The 18,636-nt window shown below is 46.2% G+C and overlaps 1 protein-coding gene across 2 annotated transcripts in view; it reads right to left on the bottom strand.

Moving 5' to 3' along the window:
- The window catches only part of IFNGR2 (interferon gamma receptor 2), a 34,531-nt gene extending 22,206 nt beyond the window's left edge, over positions 1 to 12,325 (bottom strand). For both annotated transcript variants that reach the window (XM_082655574.1, XM_082655575.1), the window contains exon 1: positions 12,083 to 12,325. In XM_082655574.1, coding sequence (XP_082511700.1) covers positions 12,083 to 12,158 — 76 coding nt within the window. In that variant the 5' untranslated portion in view covers positions 12,159 to 12,325. The remainder of the gene's footprint in view (positions 1 to 12,082) is intronic.
- Between the last annotated feature and the right edge of the window lie 6,311 nt (positions 12,326 to 18,636).

Below are 18,636 nucleotides of genomic sequence, written 5' to 3'. Positions count from 1 at the left end.
CATCTTCCAAGGACCCTTGTGATTGCACTGGGCCCACAGAGCCCGACAATCCAGGATAATCTCCCCAGCTCAGGACCCCTAATTTAATCACGTCTGCCAAACCCCTTTTGCCATGTAAGATGACGTGGTCACAGGTTCCGGGGATGAGGATGTGGACACCTTTGGGGACCCTTATTCGGCCTGCCCCAGGGCTCCTCCCCATCTCCCCATCTCTGGGGAGGGGCCAGAGGCGTTCCCCCTCCCTCCGCCCTTCTCCTGGCACCCTCTCCCCCGTCTAAACATTCAGCTGAGAAAGGGAGCGACAGGGGACCAGTGAAGTCTTCCACCCCAACTGGCACGTGGACCAGAAGAAAGGCTTCTGGAAAAGCTGGGGTCTCCAGATGAGTCTTCCACTTTCTTCAACTTTCATTTTACTGAGGTGTGGAAAGAGGACCTGCAGTTTTGCTCTCGTATTTGAGTTTCTTGGACTCCCCTGTCTCACCACATTCAGAGAAGAAAATGAGTCTTACGGCTGTAGATTTCACAGTGAAGTACCAGAGGCTGCCCACTCATTAACACCAACAGCTTCAACCCCGGCCCTGCACGCCTCTCAGGAGGCCCGTCCCTCCACAGCCTCCCGTGGCCTCCTCCTTGTTCCTGGGAAGCGCCGGGAACCCTCCCACCTCGCCTTGCCCTTGCTGCTGCCCTTCTCTGGAGCCTTCTCTCCCCCTGTGCCAGGCTCTCTCCCCCGCTCCCTTCATGTCTCTGCTCAGATGCCACCTTATCAGAGCAGCTTCCTGCCTACGAAGCCCAGGGCAGGCCACTCCCGATCCCTGCTTTCCTTTTCTCCTAGCTCTCCCACCACCTGCGTCCTTTGTTTACACCCCGGTGGTGAGAGGCATGGATTCCAGAACTTGACTGCCTGGGTTCAAAGCCACGCGTGCTTTGCGGGACCTTGAGCAAGCTGTTTCCCTCTCTGTGCCTGGTTGCCTCCCCTGCGAAATGGAAACGAAAACAGTGCAGACTTCAAAGGGTTATTATGAGGAATGAGTGGGTTAATTTCACATGCGGTGCTGAGAACAGTGCGAGCACCACGTGATCGTTTCCTCTCCTCCTTGCTAGCAGCTCACTGACAGTCTCCCCCAACACTAGAGCAGCGAGCTCCAGGAGGGCTGGGTGTTGCCACACTTGGGGGCTGTTTCATCCCTAGTGCCTGGAGGACCAGGCACGCAGGATCTGGGGAGCGAGTGGCTTGCAGCCCAGCGGCCTGAGTTGCTTCAGGGATTATGTAGCCAGTTTCTGTGTCCTCAGGGTTGCATTTGTCCACCCGAAACCCACGCTAATCTCAATCTCTCTTTCTCTTCCTTGCTTTATGTGTAAGTCCTGCCTTTTCTCTGGTCTCAGTGGCTGAGGCAGGGAGTGGGTATAACTCTGGACCATGGACTTATCTGGATGGCTCTAAAGGGTCAATATATTTAGGGCCATAGCACCTTCTGTCAACAGTGTTGACAAAGGCTCTGTGGGAAGGGAAGAGAATTTCTGGACAAAGGGCTTTGGCTGGAATCCTGATCCTGCCACCTAGAGCCATGGGATCCTACCACGACCCCACCTGAGCCTCAGTTTTCCCATGAATAATGAAATGATACCATCTCTCCCAGAGATGGAGTGAGGGGCAAATGCAGGACCACGAATGAAAGGCAAACCAGACACTGCTGCCTAAGTGTGATTTTTAAGACGTGCCCATTTCAGGGTGATCTGATGGATGGCTGCTTCTGCAGGTGGCGAGCCACAACCCGATACCCAGACCCTGCCTTCAGTGATCAGCAACAGAGGGCCCAGCCCCATGCTGATCACTGCATTCAATGGTCTGACCCTGCTGTAGGCAGAACAGTGGCCCCTCCCAAAGATGTCTGTGTCCTAATGTATTCACAGGACACAGATATCTTTGGGAGGGGATGAAACTTAGGGTTCTGAGGAGGACACAGGGCGTGCACAGCCGTGTGGCTGACAGGGTCTTGGTGCTCGGCCAGGTGTCAGGCCTGAGCCTCTGAGGTGGGAGAGCCAAGCTCAGGACACTGGTTCACCAGAGACCTCCCAGCTCCAAGTAATATCAAACAGCGAAAGCTCTCCCAGAGATCTCCATCTCAACGCTAAGACCCAGCTCCACTCAACTACCAGCAAGCTACAGTGCTGGACACCCCATGCCAAACAACTAGCAAGACAGGAACACAACCCCACCCATTAGCAGACAGGCTGCCTAAAATCATAATAGGATCACAGGCACCCCAAAACACACAACCAGACGTGGGCCTGCCCACCAGAAAGACAAGATCCAGCCACATCCACCAAAACATAGGTGCCACTCGCCTCCACCAGGAAGCCTACACAACCCACTGAACCAACCTTAGCCACTGGGGACAGACACCAAAAACAACAGGAACTACGAACCTGCAGCCTGTGAAAAGGAGACCCCAAACACAGTAAGTTAGGCAAAATGACAAGACAGAGAAATACACAGCAGATGAAGAAGCAAGGGAAAAACCCACCAGACCTAACAAATGAAGAGAAAATAGGCTGTCTACCTGAAAAAGAATTCACAGTAATGATATTAAAGATGATCCAAAATCTTGGAAATAGAATGGAGAAAATACAAAAACCATTTAACAAGGACCTAGAAGAACTAAAGAGCAAACAAACAATGATGAACAACACAATCAATGAAATTAAAAATTCTCTAGGAGGAATTAATAGCAGAATAACTGAGGCAGAAGAACAGATAAGTGACCTGGAAGATAAAATACTGGAAATGACTACCACAGGGCAGGATAAAGAAAAAAGAATGAAAAGAGTTGAGGACAATCTCAGAGACCACTGGGACAACATTAAATGCACCAACATTCGAATTACAGGGGTCCCAGAAGAAGAAGAGAAAAAAAAAGGGACTGAGAAAATATTTGAAGAGATTATAGTTGAAAACTTCCCTAAGATGGGTAAGGAAATAGTCAATAAAGTCCAGGAAATGCAGAGAGTCCCATACAGGATAAATCCAAGGAGAAACACACCAAGACACATATTAATACAATTATCAAAAATTAAATTCAAAGAAAAAAGATTAAAAGCAGCAAGGGAAAAGCAACAATTAACATACAAGGGAATCCCCATAAGGTTAACAGCTGATCTTTCAGCAGAAACTCTGCAAGCCAGAAGGGAGAGACAGGACATATTTAAAATGATGAAAGGGAAAAACCTACAACCAAGATTACTCTACCCAGCAAGGATCTCATTCAGATTCAATAGAGAAATTAAAATCTTTACAGACAAGCAAAAGCGAAGAGAATTCAGCACCACCAAACCAGCTCTACAACAAATGCTACAGAAACTTCTCTAGGCAGGAAACACAAGAGAAGGAAAAGACTTACAATAACAAGCCCAAAAGAATTAAGAAAATGGTAATAGGAACATTCATATCAATAACTACCTTAAATGTAAATGGATTCAATGCTCCCACCAAAAGACACAGACTGGCTGAATGGATACAGAAACAAGACCCATACATACGCTGTCTACAAGAGACCCACTTCAGACCTAGGGACACATACAGACTGAAAGTGAGGGGATGGAAAAAGATATTCCATGCAAATGGAAATCAAAAGAAAGCTGGAGTAGCAATACTCATACCAGACAAAATAGACTTTAAAATAAAGACTAATACAAGAGACAAAGAAGGACACTACATAATGATCAAGGGATCAATCCAAGAAGAAGTTATAACAATTGTAAATATTTATGCACCCAACATAGGAGCACCTCAATACATAAGGCAAATACTAACAGCCATAAAAGGAGAAATCGACAGTAACACAATCATAGTAGGGAACTTTAACACCCCACTTTCACCAATGGACAGATCATCCAAAATGAAAATAAATAAGGAAACACGAGCTTTAAATGATACATTAAACAACATGGACTTAATTGATATTCAAAGGACATTCTATCCAAAAACAGCAGATTACACTTTCTTCTCAAGTGCTCATGGAACATTCTCCAGGATAGATCATATCTTGGGTCACAAATCAAGCCTTGGAAAATTTAAGAAAACTGAAAATTGTATCAAGTATCTTTTCTGACCACAACACTATGAGACTAGATATCAATTACAGGAAAAAGTCTGTAAAAAAACCAAACACATGGAGACTAAACAGTACACTACTAAATAAACAAGAGATCACTGAAGAAATCAAAGAGGAAATCAAAAAATACCTAGAAACAAATGACAATGAAAACATGACGACCCAAAACCTATGAGATGCAGCAAAAGCAGTTCTAAGAGGGAAGTGTATAGCAATACAATCCTACCTCAAGAAACAAGAAACATCTCAAATAAACAATGTAAACTTACACCTAAAGCAATTAGAGAAAGAACAAAAAAACCCCCAAAGTTAGCAGAAGGAAAGAAATCATAAAGATCAGATCAGAAAGAAGTGAAAATGAAATGAAGGAAACAATAGCAAAGATCAATAAAACTAAAAGCTGGTTCTTTGAGAAGATAAACGAAATTGATAAACCATTAGCCAGACTCATCAAGAAAAAAAGGAAGAAGACTCAAATCAATAGAATTAGAAATGAAAAAGGGGAAGTAACAACTGACACTGCAAAAATACAAAGGATCATGAGAGCTTACTACAAACAACTATATGCCAATAAAATGGACAACCTGGAAGAAATGGACAACCTGAACCAGGAAGAAATAGAAAATATAAACAGACCAATCACAAGCACTGAAATTGAAACTGTGATTAAAAATCTTCCAACAAACAAAAGCCCAGGACCAGATGGCTTCACAGGCAAATTCTATCAAACATTTAGAGAAGAGCTAACACCTATCCTTCTCAAACTCTTCCAAAATATAGCAGAGGGAGGAAATACTCCCAAACTTATTCTACAAGGTCACCATCACCCTGATATCCAAACCAGACAAAGATGCCACAAAAAAAGAAAACTACAGGCCAATATCACTGATGAACATAGATGCAAAAGTCCTCAACAAAATACTAGCAAACAGTATCCAACAGCACATTTAAAGGATCATACACCATGATCAAGTGGGGTTTATCCCAGGAATGCAAGGATTTTTCAATATATGCAAATCAATCAATGTGATAAACCATATTAACAAATTGAAGGAGAAAAACCATATGATCATGTCAATAGATGCAGAAAAAGCTTTTGACAAAATTTAACACCCATTTATGATAAAAACCCTCCAGAAAGTAGGCATAGAGGGAACTTACCTCAACATAATAAAGGCCATATATGACAAACCCACAGTCAACATTGCTCTCAATGGTGAAAAACTGAAAGCATTTCCACTAAGATCAGGAACAAGACAAGGCTGCCCACTCTCACCACTATTATTCAACATATTCGAAGTAAAACTGTCACTGTTTGCAGATGACATGATACTATACATAGAGAATCCTAAAGATGATACCAGAAAACTACTAGAGCTAATTAATGAATTTGGTAAAGTAGAAGGATACAAAATTAATGCACAGAAATCTCTTGCATTCCTATACACTAATGATGAAAAATCTGAAACAGAAATTAAGGAAACACTCCTATTTACCATTGCAACAAAAAGAATAAAATACCTAGGAATAAACCTACCTAAGGAGACAAAAGACCTGTATGCAGAAAACTATAAGACACTGACAAAAGAAATTAAAGGTGATACAAACAGATGGAGAGATATACCATGTTCTTGGATTGGAAGAATCAACATTGTGAAGATGACTATACTACCTAAAGCAATCTACAGATTCAATGCAATCTCTATTAAACTACCAATGGCATTTTTCACAGAACTAGAACAAAAAATTTCACAATTTGTATGGAAACACAAAAGACCCCGAGTAGCCAAAGCAATCCTGAGAAAGAAAAACGGACCTGGAGGAATCAGGCTCCCTGACTTCAGACTATACTACAAAGCTACAGTAATCAAGACAATAAGGTACTGGCACAAAAATAGAAATATAGATCAATGGAACAGGAGAGAAAGCCCAGAGATAAAGCCACGCACATATGGTCACCTTATCTTTGATAAAGGAGGCAAGAATATACAATGGAGAAAAGACAGTCTCTTCAATAAGTGGGTCTGGGATAACTGGACAGCTTCATGTAAAAGAATGAAATTAGAACACTCCCTAATGCCATACACAAGACTAAACTCCAAATGGATTAAAGAACTAAATGTAAGGCCAGACACTATAAAACTCTTAGAGGAAAACATAGGCAGAACACTCTATTACATAAATCACAGCAAGATCCTTTTTGACCCGCCTCCTAGAGAAATGGAAATAAAAACAAAAATAAACAAATGGGACCTAATGAAACTTAAAAGCTTGCACAGCAAAGGAAACCATAAACAAGACAAAAAGACAACCCTCAGAATGGGAGAAAATATTTTCAAACGAAGCAACTGACAAAGGATTAACCTCCAAAATATACAAGCAGCTCATGCAGCTCAATATCAAACAACTGGGGCTTCCCTGTTGGCACAGTGCTTAAGAATCTGCCTGCCAATGCAGGGGACACAGGTTCGAGCCCTGGTCTGGGAAGATCCCACATGCCGCGGAGCAACTAAGCCCGTGTGCCACAATTACCGAGCCTGCTCTATAGAGCCTGCGTGCCACAACTACTGAAGCCCGTCTGCCTAGAGCCTGTGCTCTGCAACAAGAGAAGCCACCGCAATGAGAAGCCTGCACACTGCAACGAAGAGTAGCCCCTGCTCACCGCAACTAGAGAAAGCCCACATGAAGCAACGAAGACCCAGCACAGCTAAAAAATAATAAATAAGTAAAATAAATAAATTTAGTTTTAAAAAAACCCCAAACAAACAAACAACCCAATCCAAAAATGGGCAGAAGACCTAAACAGACATTTCTCCAAAGAAGATATACAGATTGCCAACAAACACATGAAAGGATGCTCAACATCACTAATCATTAGAGACATGCAAATCAAAACTACAATGAGGTATCACCTCACACCGGTCAGAATGGCCATCATCAAAAAATCTACAAACAATAAATGCTGGAGAGGGTGTGGAGAAAAGGGAACCCTCTTGCACTGTTGGTGGGAATGTAAACTGATACAGCCACTATGGAGAACAGCATGGAGGTTTCTCAAAAAAACTAAAAATAGAACTACCATATGACCCAGCAATCCCACTACTGGGCATATACCCTGAGAAAACTATAATTCAAAAAGAGTCATGTACCACAATGTTCACTGCAGCTCTATTTACAATAGCCAGGACATGGGAGCAACCTAAGTGTCCATCGACAGATGAATGGATAAAGAAGATGTGGCACATATATACATTGAAGTATTACTCATCCATAAAAAGAAACGAAACTGAGTTATTTGTAGTGAGGTGGATGGACCTAGAGACTGTCATACAGAGTGAAGGAAGTCAGAAAGAGAAAAACAAATACCATATGCTAACATATATATATGGAATCTAAAAAAAAAAAAAAGTTTCTGAAGAACCTATGGGCAGGACAGGAATAAAGACACAGATGTAGAGAATGGATTTGAGGACACGGGGAGGGGGAAGGGTAAGCTGGGGCGAAGTGAGAGAGTGGCATGGACATATATACACTACCAAATGTAAAACAGATAGCTAGTGGGAAGCAGCTGCATAGTGCAGGGAGATCAGCTGGGTGCTTTGTGACCACCTAGAGGGGTGGGATAGGGAGGGTGGGAGGGAGGGAGACGCAAGAGGGAGGAGATATGGGGATGTATGTATATGTATGGCTGATTCACTTTGTTATACAGCAGAAACTAACGCACCATTGTAAAGCAATTATACTCCAATAAAGATGTTAAAAAAATTAAAAAAAAAAAAGAAATTTAGGGTCCAAATCAGAAGACCTAAAAACAGATTATCCTGGAGTATTTGGGTGGACCCGATGTCACCATAAGTATGTTTGTCTAGAAGCTGGAAAAGGCAAGGAAGTGATTCTTCCCCTAGAACCCTCAGAAAGGAGCACATCGCTACAACACCTTGATTTTAGCCCAGTGAAAGCTGCATCTGACTGCTGACCTCCTGAACTGTAAGACACTAAATTTGGTTCTAGGCATCTTCACCATAAGCTTCTTTGCCGTAGACATTTTTGCCACAGCATTTTCACTGCAAACATTTTTGCCAAATAACTAATTTGCCATCAGGCGATTTAGCTCTAAAAAGTAAAATAATGAAAAAATAAAAGAGAGACAGTGCATAAGACATAATGAAACATGAAAAGTGATGACAAAACTTAGAAGACTTTATTGCAAAATACAAAATATTTGAATCCATTGAAAATGTGTGTAGATGCATGGCAATACTGCGCAAACAACTGATTTTATTTTGTGGGCTTTACAAAGCCCTTGTCTTCAAAGTCTTTCGTTCATCATATTATACGTTGTTTTGTTTTTTTCCTATTGACTTGTTTCATGCTTTCTCTTTTTCACTAAGATTTCATATTGCATTAAGCGGGGTGTCAGTTTCTGAACACTGGGATGCATGTTTGTAACTGAGCTTTGTACTGCGTTGTGAAAGCCTCTACGCTATTGTGTGGTCTTGGCATACTGTCACGTGTCCCTTGAGAAACGTTTAGTTCTATGGGAAACATTGGTTCAACGCTGCACCTTTAAGGCCGTTGGTCTCTTTCTCTTCCAGGGTAGTGTGTTTCAAAATCAGAAACAAAATCATCATCATCGGTCAGCTCGATAAAGTCATCAGTAACTTCACTAACTGGAAGAAACGCTGCTGACACATTTCAACCGCTTGAAACCAAACTATCAACCAGTTATTTTATCTTTTACAGCAAAATCGCCTGATGGCCAATTAGTTAGGCGACGAACATGTTTGAGGTGCCAAGTTGTTAGTCATTCGTTCCAGCAACAACAGGAAACTAATACAGTCCCTGGAGGTGGACACCAGGCCTTTAATGACACCCCAGCTCCTACAAGATAAAAGCTCACAGTCCTAAGTAGCGTGTACAAAGCCCCAGTCTACTTGTTTCTCCACGGTCTTTGGGGCAATGGTTCACTAACTGTCAATGGTAAGAAGAGATAACCTAGGGAGGTGCCAAGTGTGTCCTCTGTACCTCACAACCACAGCTCCTTCTGTTCCACCTTCCTGCCCCAACCGGCCACCTCCGATCCACCCTGGATCCAGGTGTTTGAGATTTTATACATTTTTAAGAATAGTCTCTCCTGGGTCTTAACAGCATAGTTTGATAAACACACATCACACACAGATAATAAAGTACTGCTAACATCAAAATTAATCATTTAATCTTTTTTTTTTTTTTTTGCGTTACGCGGGCCTCTCACTGCTGTGGCCTCTCCCGTTGCGGAGCACAGGCTCCGGACGCGCAGGCTTAGCGGCCATGGCTTACGGGCCCAGCCGCTCCGCGGCATGTGGGATCTTCCCGGACCGGGGCACGAACCCGCGTCCCCTGCATCGGCAGGCGGACTCTCAACCACTGCGCCACCAGGGAAGCCCTAATCATTTAATCTTGACAATCGAACACCCTTCAGAATCTTCCCATGGATGGGTCATTATTATGAACATCAATGATCTCACCTCCCTGCAGATGAGGAGAAGTCAAAAAGACATTCCCTGAATCCTCACCCATAACCAGGAAGCTGCTCTCATCTGTAAATACTGGACATCAGCTTATTTACCTAGACCATTTGTCTCTTCCTATAAAGGATGGTTTGGTTTCCCAGGGAGTAAAATGGGGCTCTTATCCACTTCAAAATATGGGTGAGGAAATTAGGAGAGATCATGCATAGAAAGCACTTAACAGCTTGTCTGAGTTAAAAGAGTAGCCCAATAAATGGTGGACATTACTATCATTTATAGAGTTTGCCCCCAAACATTTCAGTTACATAGTAGTTTCCACTGTTGAGATTATGGACAAACAGGAGTTACTTAATACACATTTATCTGCAATGGTTTTTATGTGGTCGGGGATTTATGGTTTTTCTCAGTGGTCTCTAAGCTCTCAGAAGTTTTGGATGTTCAAGCCAGCAAGTCATGGTGAGAAAATTTTGTGGCCTAAGGACATTCCAATCTGCTAGACAATAAGCAGCAGCTCTGACAATTACAAATAGAAGCCTTAATTCTTCAACATTCGGGTAATTAAATTACTAAAGAGTGGGTTGACTTACTGCACTTTAATGCTTTGATTAGCTTCTATCTAAAGCACCACCTACTACAGATTGGGTCAGGTCCGGTATTTTACATATGTTATCCTTCTAACAACTCGAAGGGGTAGATATTGCAAGTGCCCCTTTAAAAATTTTGTTTCCAGTACTTGTATTTTTCCCCCCTCTGACCATAAAAGCAATTACGTGACTACTGAAGGACACCTGTAAATTATGGAGAAGTCTGGAAATTTTTCTACTTACTACCCGTTTACTATATAATCGTTAATCTTTTCACTTTGTGTTTTGACCAGCAAAGAGTTTCTCTTAAAAATATCCTGGTTAGTTTTCAATTGTTTATTATGCAAAATTTCAAATAGTCACAAAAAACAGATTAGTATAATGTGGTGCTGCTTTGCAAAGAATCTGTGGTGAAGGACCAGTTTATTTCCAATGCATCACAGAGACCCAAACTTTTGCAGAATACAATCAAAGATAATCACTAGAAAGATGGACCTAGGACCACCTTGGGCAATTACTAACATTTTACGAGTGCCCAAATCTCATGTGAAGGAAGCAGGGAAGGGGCAGACATAGGTTGTTCAAGGCTTGAAGCTGGGGAGGAGCGGAGTCGAGATTCAAACCCATCTGTCCGACTCCCAGGGGAAACAGCCATTTAACCAGGAGCACACATCCCCATATGCAAGGCTCCCCTCAGCCAGGATCTACGGCATTTAAGGGCTTTAGCAAGGGATGCTGATAAAAGAAACAAACGCAAACAACACCTTGAGAATTCAAGTGGGAGGAAATTTCTAAATTCTTGAGACTTCTTAAGTGTTACCCAATCTATGATACCGGCTTTTCTACAGGAAAGAACCCAGCAAAACACAAACACGTGCACATGCACAGAATGTTCTCACACATCCACCTTTGTCATTGTTTTCTCTTTCTTTCTCTCTCTTTTTTTTGTAGTTTTTCTCTTTCGCTCATAAGTATGGTCAGTTAATGTCAGAGGTAAGCAGATGGCCGATCTCAGGTAAAGGGCCGTCCAGATGGGAACGGAGCTGGGATTAACAGTCTGGTTCAGCTGACCGACCTCCTTACCCGCAACGCGACATTTCTGGGTCCCGCCCTGAGCGCAGCCCCGCCCCGCCCCCTTCCCCCCCATCTAACCGTTCCCCATCGGGGTTTCACACCGATATCAAACACACCCGGCCACAGTAAGACTGAGTTACAGTCACAACCTCCAAGACGGAGGTCCCTGCCGGTGGCTGGCCTCCACGGCACGCAGCTGCCAGGAAGGCAGGCCTGGGACCTGCTTCCAGCTCAGGCCACTGGGGAGGACGTGCCAGACGGGGCTACGTTCAGGCGGCCCAGGAGAAGACTCTGTGGCCCGCAGAGGCGGCCTTTCCTCGAGCCCTGGATTCGGTTTTTCCTTTGTTCATTTTGAGACATTCGGAGTCGGGCCGCGCTGGAGTTTGGGCGGCGGCGCGGGGGTGGGAGAGAAGGAGCTAGAGTGTGTCCAGATTCAGGCAGGGGCAGCTTGGGCCCCTCCTTCCTGCCAGCGATGTCCAGGGCGCCGGGAGAGGCGAACGGCGTCCAGCGGCTCCTCCCGCTGCGCCAGCTCCACGCCCCGAGACTGCCCGGAATTCTCCCCTACCACCCCACACCCACTTCGGGCTCCCCGCGGACCCCGCCCGATCGGGGCAGCCCTGTAGCCCCTCAACCGATCCAGGTTCCCTGCGGATCCCAGCCGCTAGGGTCACCCCCGTTTACCCCCAACCTATCGGGGTTCCCGTGGGCACCCCACCTACTCCGGGCTCCCCGCTGACACCCACCCGTGCGACAACGGTTCCGGCCGGCCTCTGGGTGGGTGGGGGGCCCAGGCCCCGCTTACCTGCCGGGGGCGTCGCTGCGCCGCAGCTACTGAGCAGTAACAGCAGCGGCAGCAGTAACAGAGGCGGCGGCCGCATGGCCCGGGGCTCTGGGCGCTGCGGCCTCAGCGGCACTCTGGGCGCGGCCCGGCCCCGGCGCGGGGTCGCCAAGCCGCTCACGTCGCCGCCTAGGTGGCCATGGCGAGCGCAGGGCGCTGGGGCCTGCCTCTTCCAGAGCGGCGGCGGCGGCGGCGCGTCCCGGGCGGCAGGAGAGCCCGGCTCGGCCGCCGCGCCCAGGCCAGCCCCTCCCGGCGCCCGCGCCCCGCCCAGCGAGGCCGCCAAGTTCCTGCGCCCCGCCCGCCGCGGGGATTTTCCCGGCGCCCCCCATTCGCGCCGGCGCTCCCGGGAACCGCGGCCCGGGGCCTCCCGGCCCCCCCACCCCACCCCGTCTACCCGCGGCCGAAGCGCCCAGCGCGGCCCGATCCCGACCTCTGCGGCCGCCCGAGCTGGGGTCTCCCGAAGCGAGGCCTGCGCCTGGCACAGAGGACGGCGGGGGCGGGGGGGGGGGGGAGAGGGAACCCTGCCAGACGCCACCTTCGGGGGCCTCGCGACCCCCTCGAAACCCAAGGCCCTCGGTGGGCCTCGCGCGGAGCCCTCCATCCTCACCCCACCCCGTCTTCTCCCACTGCTCCCTGATTCCAGGGGTTGCACAGTTGGAGCATTCCTCCCTTGAGCTGAAGCTTTTGCTTGCTTATTAGTCACTAAAGTACCTACTCAGCTTTGAACCCTTTTTTGAAAATAGGTTTTAAGGGTATAGTGGATTGAAAGAGCCTGCGAGAAGGAAGGAGTGGGGCTTCGGGGCTAATGGGCGCCCAGTATCGCGGAGTGGGAGAGAAATGTCCTACATTTCAAAACGGCCTGTGGGTTTGGCCCAGTTTCAGGCTGTGAAGGAGTGTATGAGGAAGTAACCGCAGGCTCTGGGGCTGCGGGGGTGTGTGTGGGAGGCCTGCCCTCAGGCCGAGTCTGCGCTGTTTCCAGTTTGATGCCAGCAAGGATTTGAGTCTCTGCTGTTCTCCCAGGATGAGCCATAAAGCAAGTTCAGCAGGGAAGGAAGGGGGGCAAAAAAGGGAGGGAGTTGAGGGGATGGGACGGGGCGGGGAGACCAAGAGTGAAGGAAGAGGGTTGTCGGTCCCGCTGGGGGGCCCTGCTGGGCTAGTTGGCCACGTAGTGTTTGGCAACATCCAGCTTTACTTTTGGACTTTCTGCATTTTATTTCCTTACTGTAGAACTCTTTGGAGTTCTACAGCCACTGTTGCTCACACATGTGATGAAATATCTAGCAGTATTTGAATGGTACTTTGAGTGAGTTTTTTAAGACAAAGGCATGTTCGTATGTTGTGAAAAAAAGCAGAGTCCTTGCAAAAATGACGTATTGAGAAAGACTGGAGGGAATATGCCTAAACGCCAATGTGAAATAGGGTGTGGGATTATGAATGGTAACAGGTTTTGTTTGTTTGTTTGTTTAATGCTTGTCTCTTTTTCCCCCAATGGGCATATTTTACTTTTATGATCAGGAAAAAAAAAAAGTCAAGTTAAAGAAAAGGACACAAGTTCATGTGTCTCAGCCCAGGCTAGGGAGGGCTTATGATCTCCCTTGATGTAGAATTCTCAGGGGCAGCGGCAATGAAGCCTGTGGTCCTCGAGGGGTACCTGAAAACCCCCAGAGTATTTCTCCTCAGCTGGAGAATCTCCTTCCAGAGCTCTTCTCTGCTAAAACGTAGGGGGTTTACATTTTCCTTACAGTTCCTGGCAGAGTACTAAAAGGAGCCCTTCCCAGTTTGCCACTTGGGTGGGCATCCTGCGGTCACCTCAGGCAGAGTATCCCCAAAGCAAGTAACTGTCCCCCGATTCCAGGGCAGCTCTCCATAGAAAGGCCACTTCTCTCTGTGGTTGGCCTTTCCTTTTCCTCTTCCTCCTGGCTGAGAGACTGTGAAGTCGTGGATAGATGACTCTGCTTTCTACGGAATCCTCAGTCTGAAGAGAACAGGAAGACAGTCTCACTGGCATTTTTGATGAAGGATGTCTAGCACCCACTGCCCTTTGTCTGGTTCCATCTATCCCCCTCAGAGCCCATGCAGTAGCTCCGTTTATTGCAAATAATCTTTGTAAGTGGGTTCCCTTCTGTAACTGCTCCCCTTTGGAGGCAGATTCACTGAGAAACCACTGAAAGCTTACACCTCAGTAAAAGTGTGAAAGGGACTCTCCTTAACACAACCTCTTCCACGGCCATGGAAGGGGCTCCCCACACTGTGTTCACATGGTCATATGCTTTTGTGAAATCTGCCAAGTAAGAGATTTTAACCACAGTCATTCAGACCTCTGTCTCTTTCCTCTTCGACTTCTCCTTTAACACACTTCTCCTGTATGGCTGTGTTGGGGTGACTCTGGTGTTTTCGAGAAATGTCTTGACATGATATAGCAACAGCAGACTGTGAAGTTAAAAGACACTTTTCTAAATTGTCAATAAGAAGAAACATTTTGATAAATCATTCTAGAGGAAAGTTTGAATTAACTTTCTATTCTTTCTCTACAGCATATTTTATGTATTTTTAAATTTATTAATATTATTTTATTTTATTGGCTGTGCTGAGTGGCTTGTAAGACCTTAGTTCCTGGACCAAGGATCAAACCCATGCCCCCTGCAACAGAAGTACAGAGTCCTAACCACTGGCCTGCCAGGGAATTCCCTAGAGCAGATTTGAAAAGGTTGTATGTAGACGCAAAGATTACACAATCAAATATGTAGGTAAAGAATATTAGAGAGGTTTGTCAGGCAGTGAGCTAAGACAAATATTTTATTTTTCTGAATTTTGCAATGTTAGTGGTATTGGGCAGCTTTTAAAAATTTGTAACTTGTGATTTATTTTCTCATTCTAAGTGAATACTTTTATTTTTTAATTTTTTTGCGGTACGTGGGCCTCTCACTGTTGTGGCCTCTCCCGTTGTGTAGCACAGGCTCCAGACGCACAGGCTCAGCGGCCATGGCTCACAGGCCCAGCCGCTCCGCGGCATGTGGGATCTTCCCGGACCGGGGCACGAACCTGTGTCCCCTGCATCGGCAGGCGGACTCTCAACCACTGCGCCACCAGGGAAGCCCTAAATGAATACTTTTGTATCTAATTTTATGCTCTTAATTGTGTAGTCTTTTACAAATTTATATAAACATAAACTTAAGCCTTACAAAACCTGAATCACCCCATTCCTTTCCGTTAATTTGCTGCCTTCTGACTAGTTGATCTTCATGCAAATAATCTAGAGATGCTCCCCTCCCCTTCCTCAGGAGGGTGGATGAGGGGTGGAGAAAGAAGTCAACATTGGTTGATGGCCAGGGGTACTTCTGCATGTGTTACACCACTCAGCCCTCACACTTAGGGCCCTCATGACTGCTGTTTCACAGATGAGGAGACCCAGGCTCAGAGCATTTAGTAACTCGCCCTGCGGTGGATTTGTAGGGTATCAATTTAGCTAAGTCATAACTGCATTTCCTAGAATTCCCTTCTTGCATAGTTCTGAGTTAGCATGGGCCAAGGGTTTTTTTTTTTTTTACAGGATTTGGAAGGTAGAAGTGAAGGTGCAGGGGCTTCCCTGGTGGCACAGTGGTTAAGAATCCACCTGCCAATGCAGGGGACACGGGTTCAAGCCCTGGTCTGGGAAGATCCCACATGCCGCAGAGCAACTAAGCCCGTGTGCCACAACTACTGAGCCTACGTGCCACAACTACTGAAGCCCGTGTGCCTAGAGCCTGTGCTCTACAAAAAGAGAAGCCACCGCAATGAGAAGCCCGTGCACCGCAACGAAGAGTAGCCCCAGCTCGCTGCAACTAGAGAAAGCCTGCACGCAGCAGACCCAACGCAGCCAAAAATAAATAAGAGAAATTAAAAAAAAAAAAAAGAAGTGAAGGTGCAGCCACATTCCTCTACTCTCGGGAGACTGGGGCAGGGAGTGGGACATTGCTGCAATTCACAACACTGTGGCTTATCTGCTCGCAGCCTGGAGGGCGGGGAAGCAGCCAGGCCTGAGACTCTTCCAGCACCTGCCAGATCCTCTGCTACAGCTTCCCTGTCTCCTGGGCCAGGTGCATGTTTAGCTCCCCGGCAAAGGACACCAGCTTTTCCTGCAGGACACCCTGCTGGAGGCTTGGAGGTGGTGAGAGACTCACGGTTCCGGCTTGTCCCTGCATCCTCTTCCGCTCGTCCACCTTCTCTTCCCCACCTCCTGCCCTGAGAACTTCAGGCTCCAGCACCAGCCATAGAAAAAAAGGGTCTCACATAGACTGTGTAGCCGACTCCCATGATTTCTTAGGGTCAAATCCCTATCTCACACACACACACACACACACACACACACACACACACACACACAAATTCCACAGTGGTTCTGCTTCTCTGATCAAAATCTGACTGATCATACCCCAAACTGCACAGCTGATACATGGTGTGGTGAGCTCCTAGCCAGCCCTGTCTAGCGCCAAAGCCCCTTGCAACTCACGCCAAACTTCTTATCTTGACATTTCTGTTTCCCCCTAAAATGAGGCCCGGCTTTGCTCGCCCCATCATACTTTCTGAGGCTCTCCAACAGGACCCTGCTGTTCCATCTGTGAGTCTTTAAGGATTTTTTAAATCGAAGTATAGTTGATTTACAATATTGTGTTAGTTTCAGGTGTACAGCAAAGTGATTCAGATATATATATATATATGTATATATATAGTGTGTATATATATTCTTTTTTTCTATTCTTTTCCATTATAGGTTATTACAAGATATCGAATATAGTTCTCAGTGCTATACAGTAAATCCTTTCTGTTTATCTGTTGTCTGTATGGTAGTGCATATCTGTTAATCCCACTCTCCTAATTTATCCCCCCACCATCCATGAGTCTTTGAAGATGTACTTCACGAAAGCCATGAATGTGCTAGTTCTTTTCTGATGCAGTTCACCCCACCCATATACCCCTCTTCCTTCCTTCACCTCTCACAACTCCCCCACTCCCCAAACCCACAATCTCAATTCTAAAACTCCATTTCTTGTCTGAACTTCCACTTCCTGAGAATTGTGTCGCTGTCCCAGATTACCATCTTCTGCTGTTCAACACCATCTCATGTCACCGTTGATCTCTGCGGAGATGGGCGCCCCCAAAGTGTAGGTAGATGAGTGACCCCCATCGATTCAAACAGAGCAGCAAGAGCTCTGAACCCAAAATAGGCCCTGAGCATTGCTAAGTGGGGCCTTGATGGGGTGTTCTAAGAAATTCGAGCAGCAAGGTCGGAGGGACTGGCATATAAGTCAAAGGACACATTCACCGCAGGTCTCTAGGGACAGGGTCCTGTCTCCTCACTGTGTCTATCACAGGCCATACCGCCCTCCTTTCAATTCCATGCAAGTGTTGCATTTGTGCTTCCCCAGTGGGGCACCGTAAAGCCCCATTCAAAAAATCATACTATTTTCTCCTCTAGTCCTCCCTATGAAGGACCCTTGCAAGAGTAACTATTTCAAAACATGACATTCTGCATTTCATTCCTCTGTAAAACAGGGGATGGTTAATATCCAGAAGTACGGCAGGGAGAAGAGAGAGAGTAGGCAGAGAGAAGGAAATTTACAGGTCCTTTTAACCCCTATAGAAACAGACACTATGGCTACATGTTAGGTAAATACCGAAGCTTTAATATTCCTGCCCCTGGCGAGTCCCCTGGGAAAGCCCCTAGAGTTCCAGGGAAGGGGCCCAGGGCTTCAGGAAGCTGCCAGTGGGAACTGCCAGGGGCAGGCGGGAGGTGTCTTCACGGGTTCTCAGGGCAGGATTTGTGTGATTAATTCAGAGGAACTCAAAAGGAGTCCTGTTTTCTGTAGAGATTAAGATCATATCATTATCCTTCTGGGTTTAAATTTGCCATCTGGGTCCTGTAGACTTCCAGGAAAAACCTGGCAGGTTGTACATGAGTAAGAGTGGTTCATTAACAGACAGACTCAGACTAGGCAGTAGCTCAGTGCAGCTGGGAAGTGGCAGGCAGAGCTTCTGATGAGTCACCACAAGCACCATTAGCAAAGCGGGAGTCAAGCCTACACCCTCCTGTAAGAGACCCTGCCCTAGGTCATCCCTCCACCTCATTATAAGCCTATGAGGTCAGGGCAGTGATTGTTTTGCTCAGCACCTTCTGAGCACCCTTGGTATATCTGGGGACTTTTCAGCCTTATGAGCTCTCCCCCTTCCAGAAAACCCCAGGTCCCAGCCTCCCTCACAGCCCTGTTACTTAGCCTGAGTCAAGCCTCCATCACTAGACACCTTCTCTGAGCCAAAAATCATGAAAAATTTCACCTCCAAGAACCACCAGGAGTTCCCTCTCAGACTCCGGTTCTTCAGTAATTTCTCATGAGGGAAATTAGTCCCATATAATCAAAAGAATTTTATGTTATGTATCTTAAAAGTTAAAAACACGTATTATTCCACCTAGCTGGCCTATAACTGAGTCACCAAAAGGTTTTGTTCTTTACTTTATTCTTACTTATTTTAGAATTCATTAT

Source organism: Grampus griseus (assembly GCF_964374135.1).
Source record: "Grampus griseus genome assembly, chromosome: 5".
In the NCBI taxonomy this organism is placed as follows: Eukaryota; Metazoa; Chordata; class Mammalia; order Artiodactyla; family Delphinidae; genus Grampus; species Grampus griseus.
The sequence above is the reverse complement of the archived record's forward strand: the minus strand, read 5'-3'. Positions and strand labels throughout refer to the sequence as shown.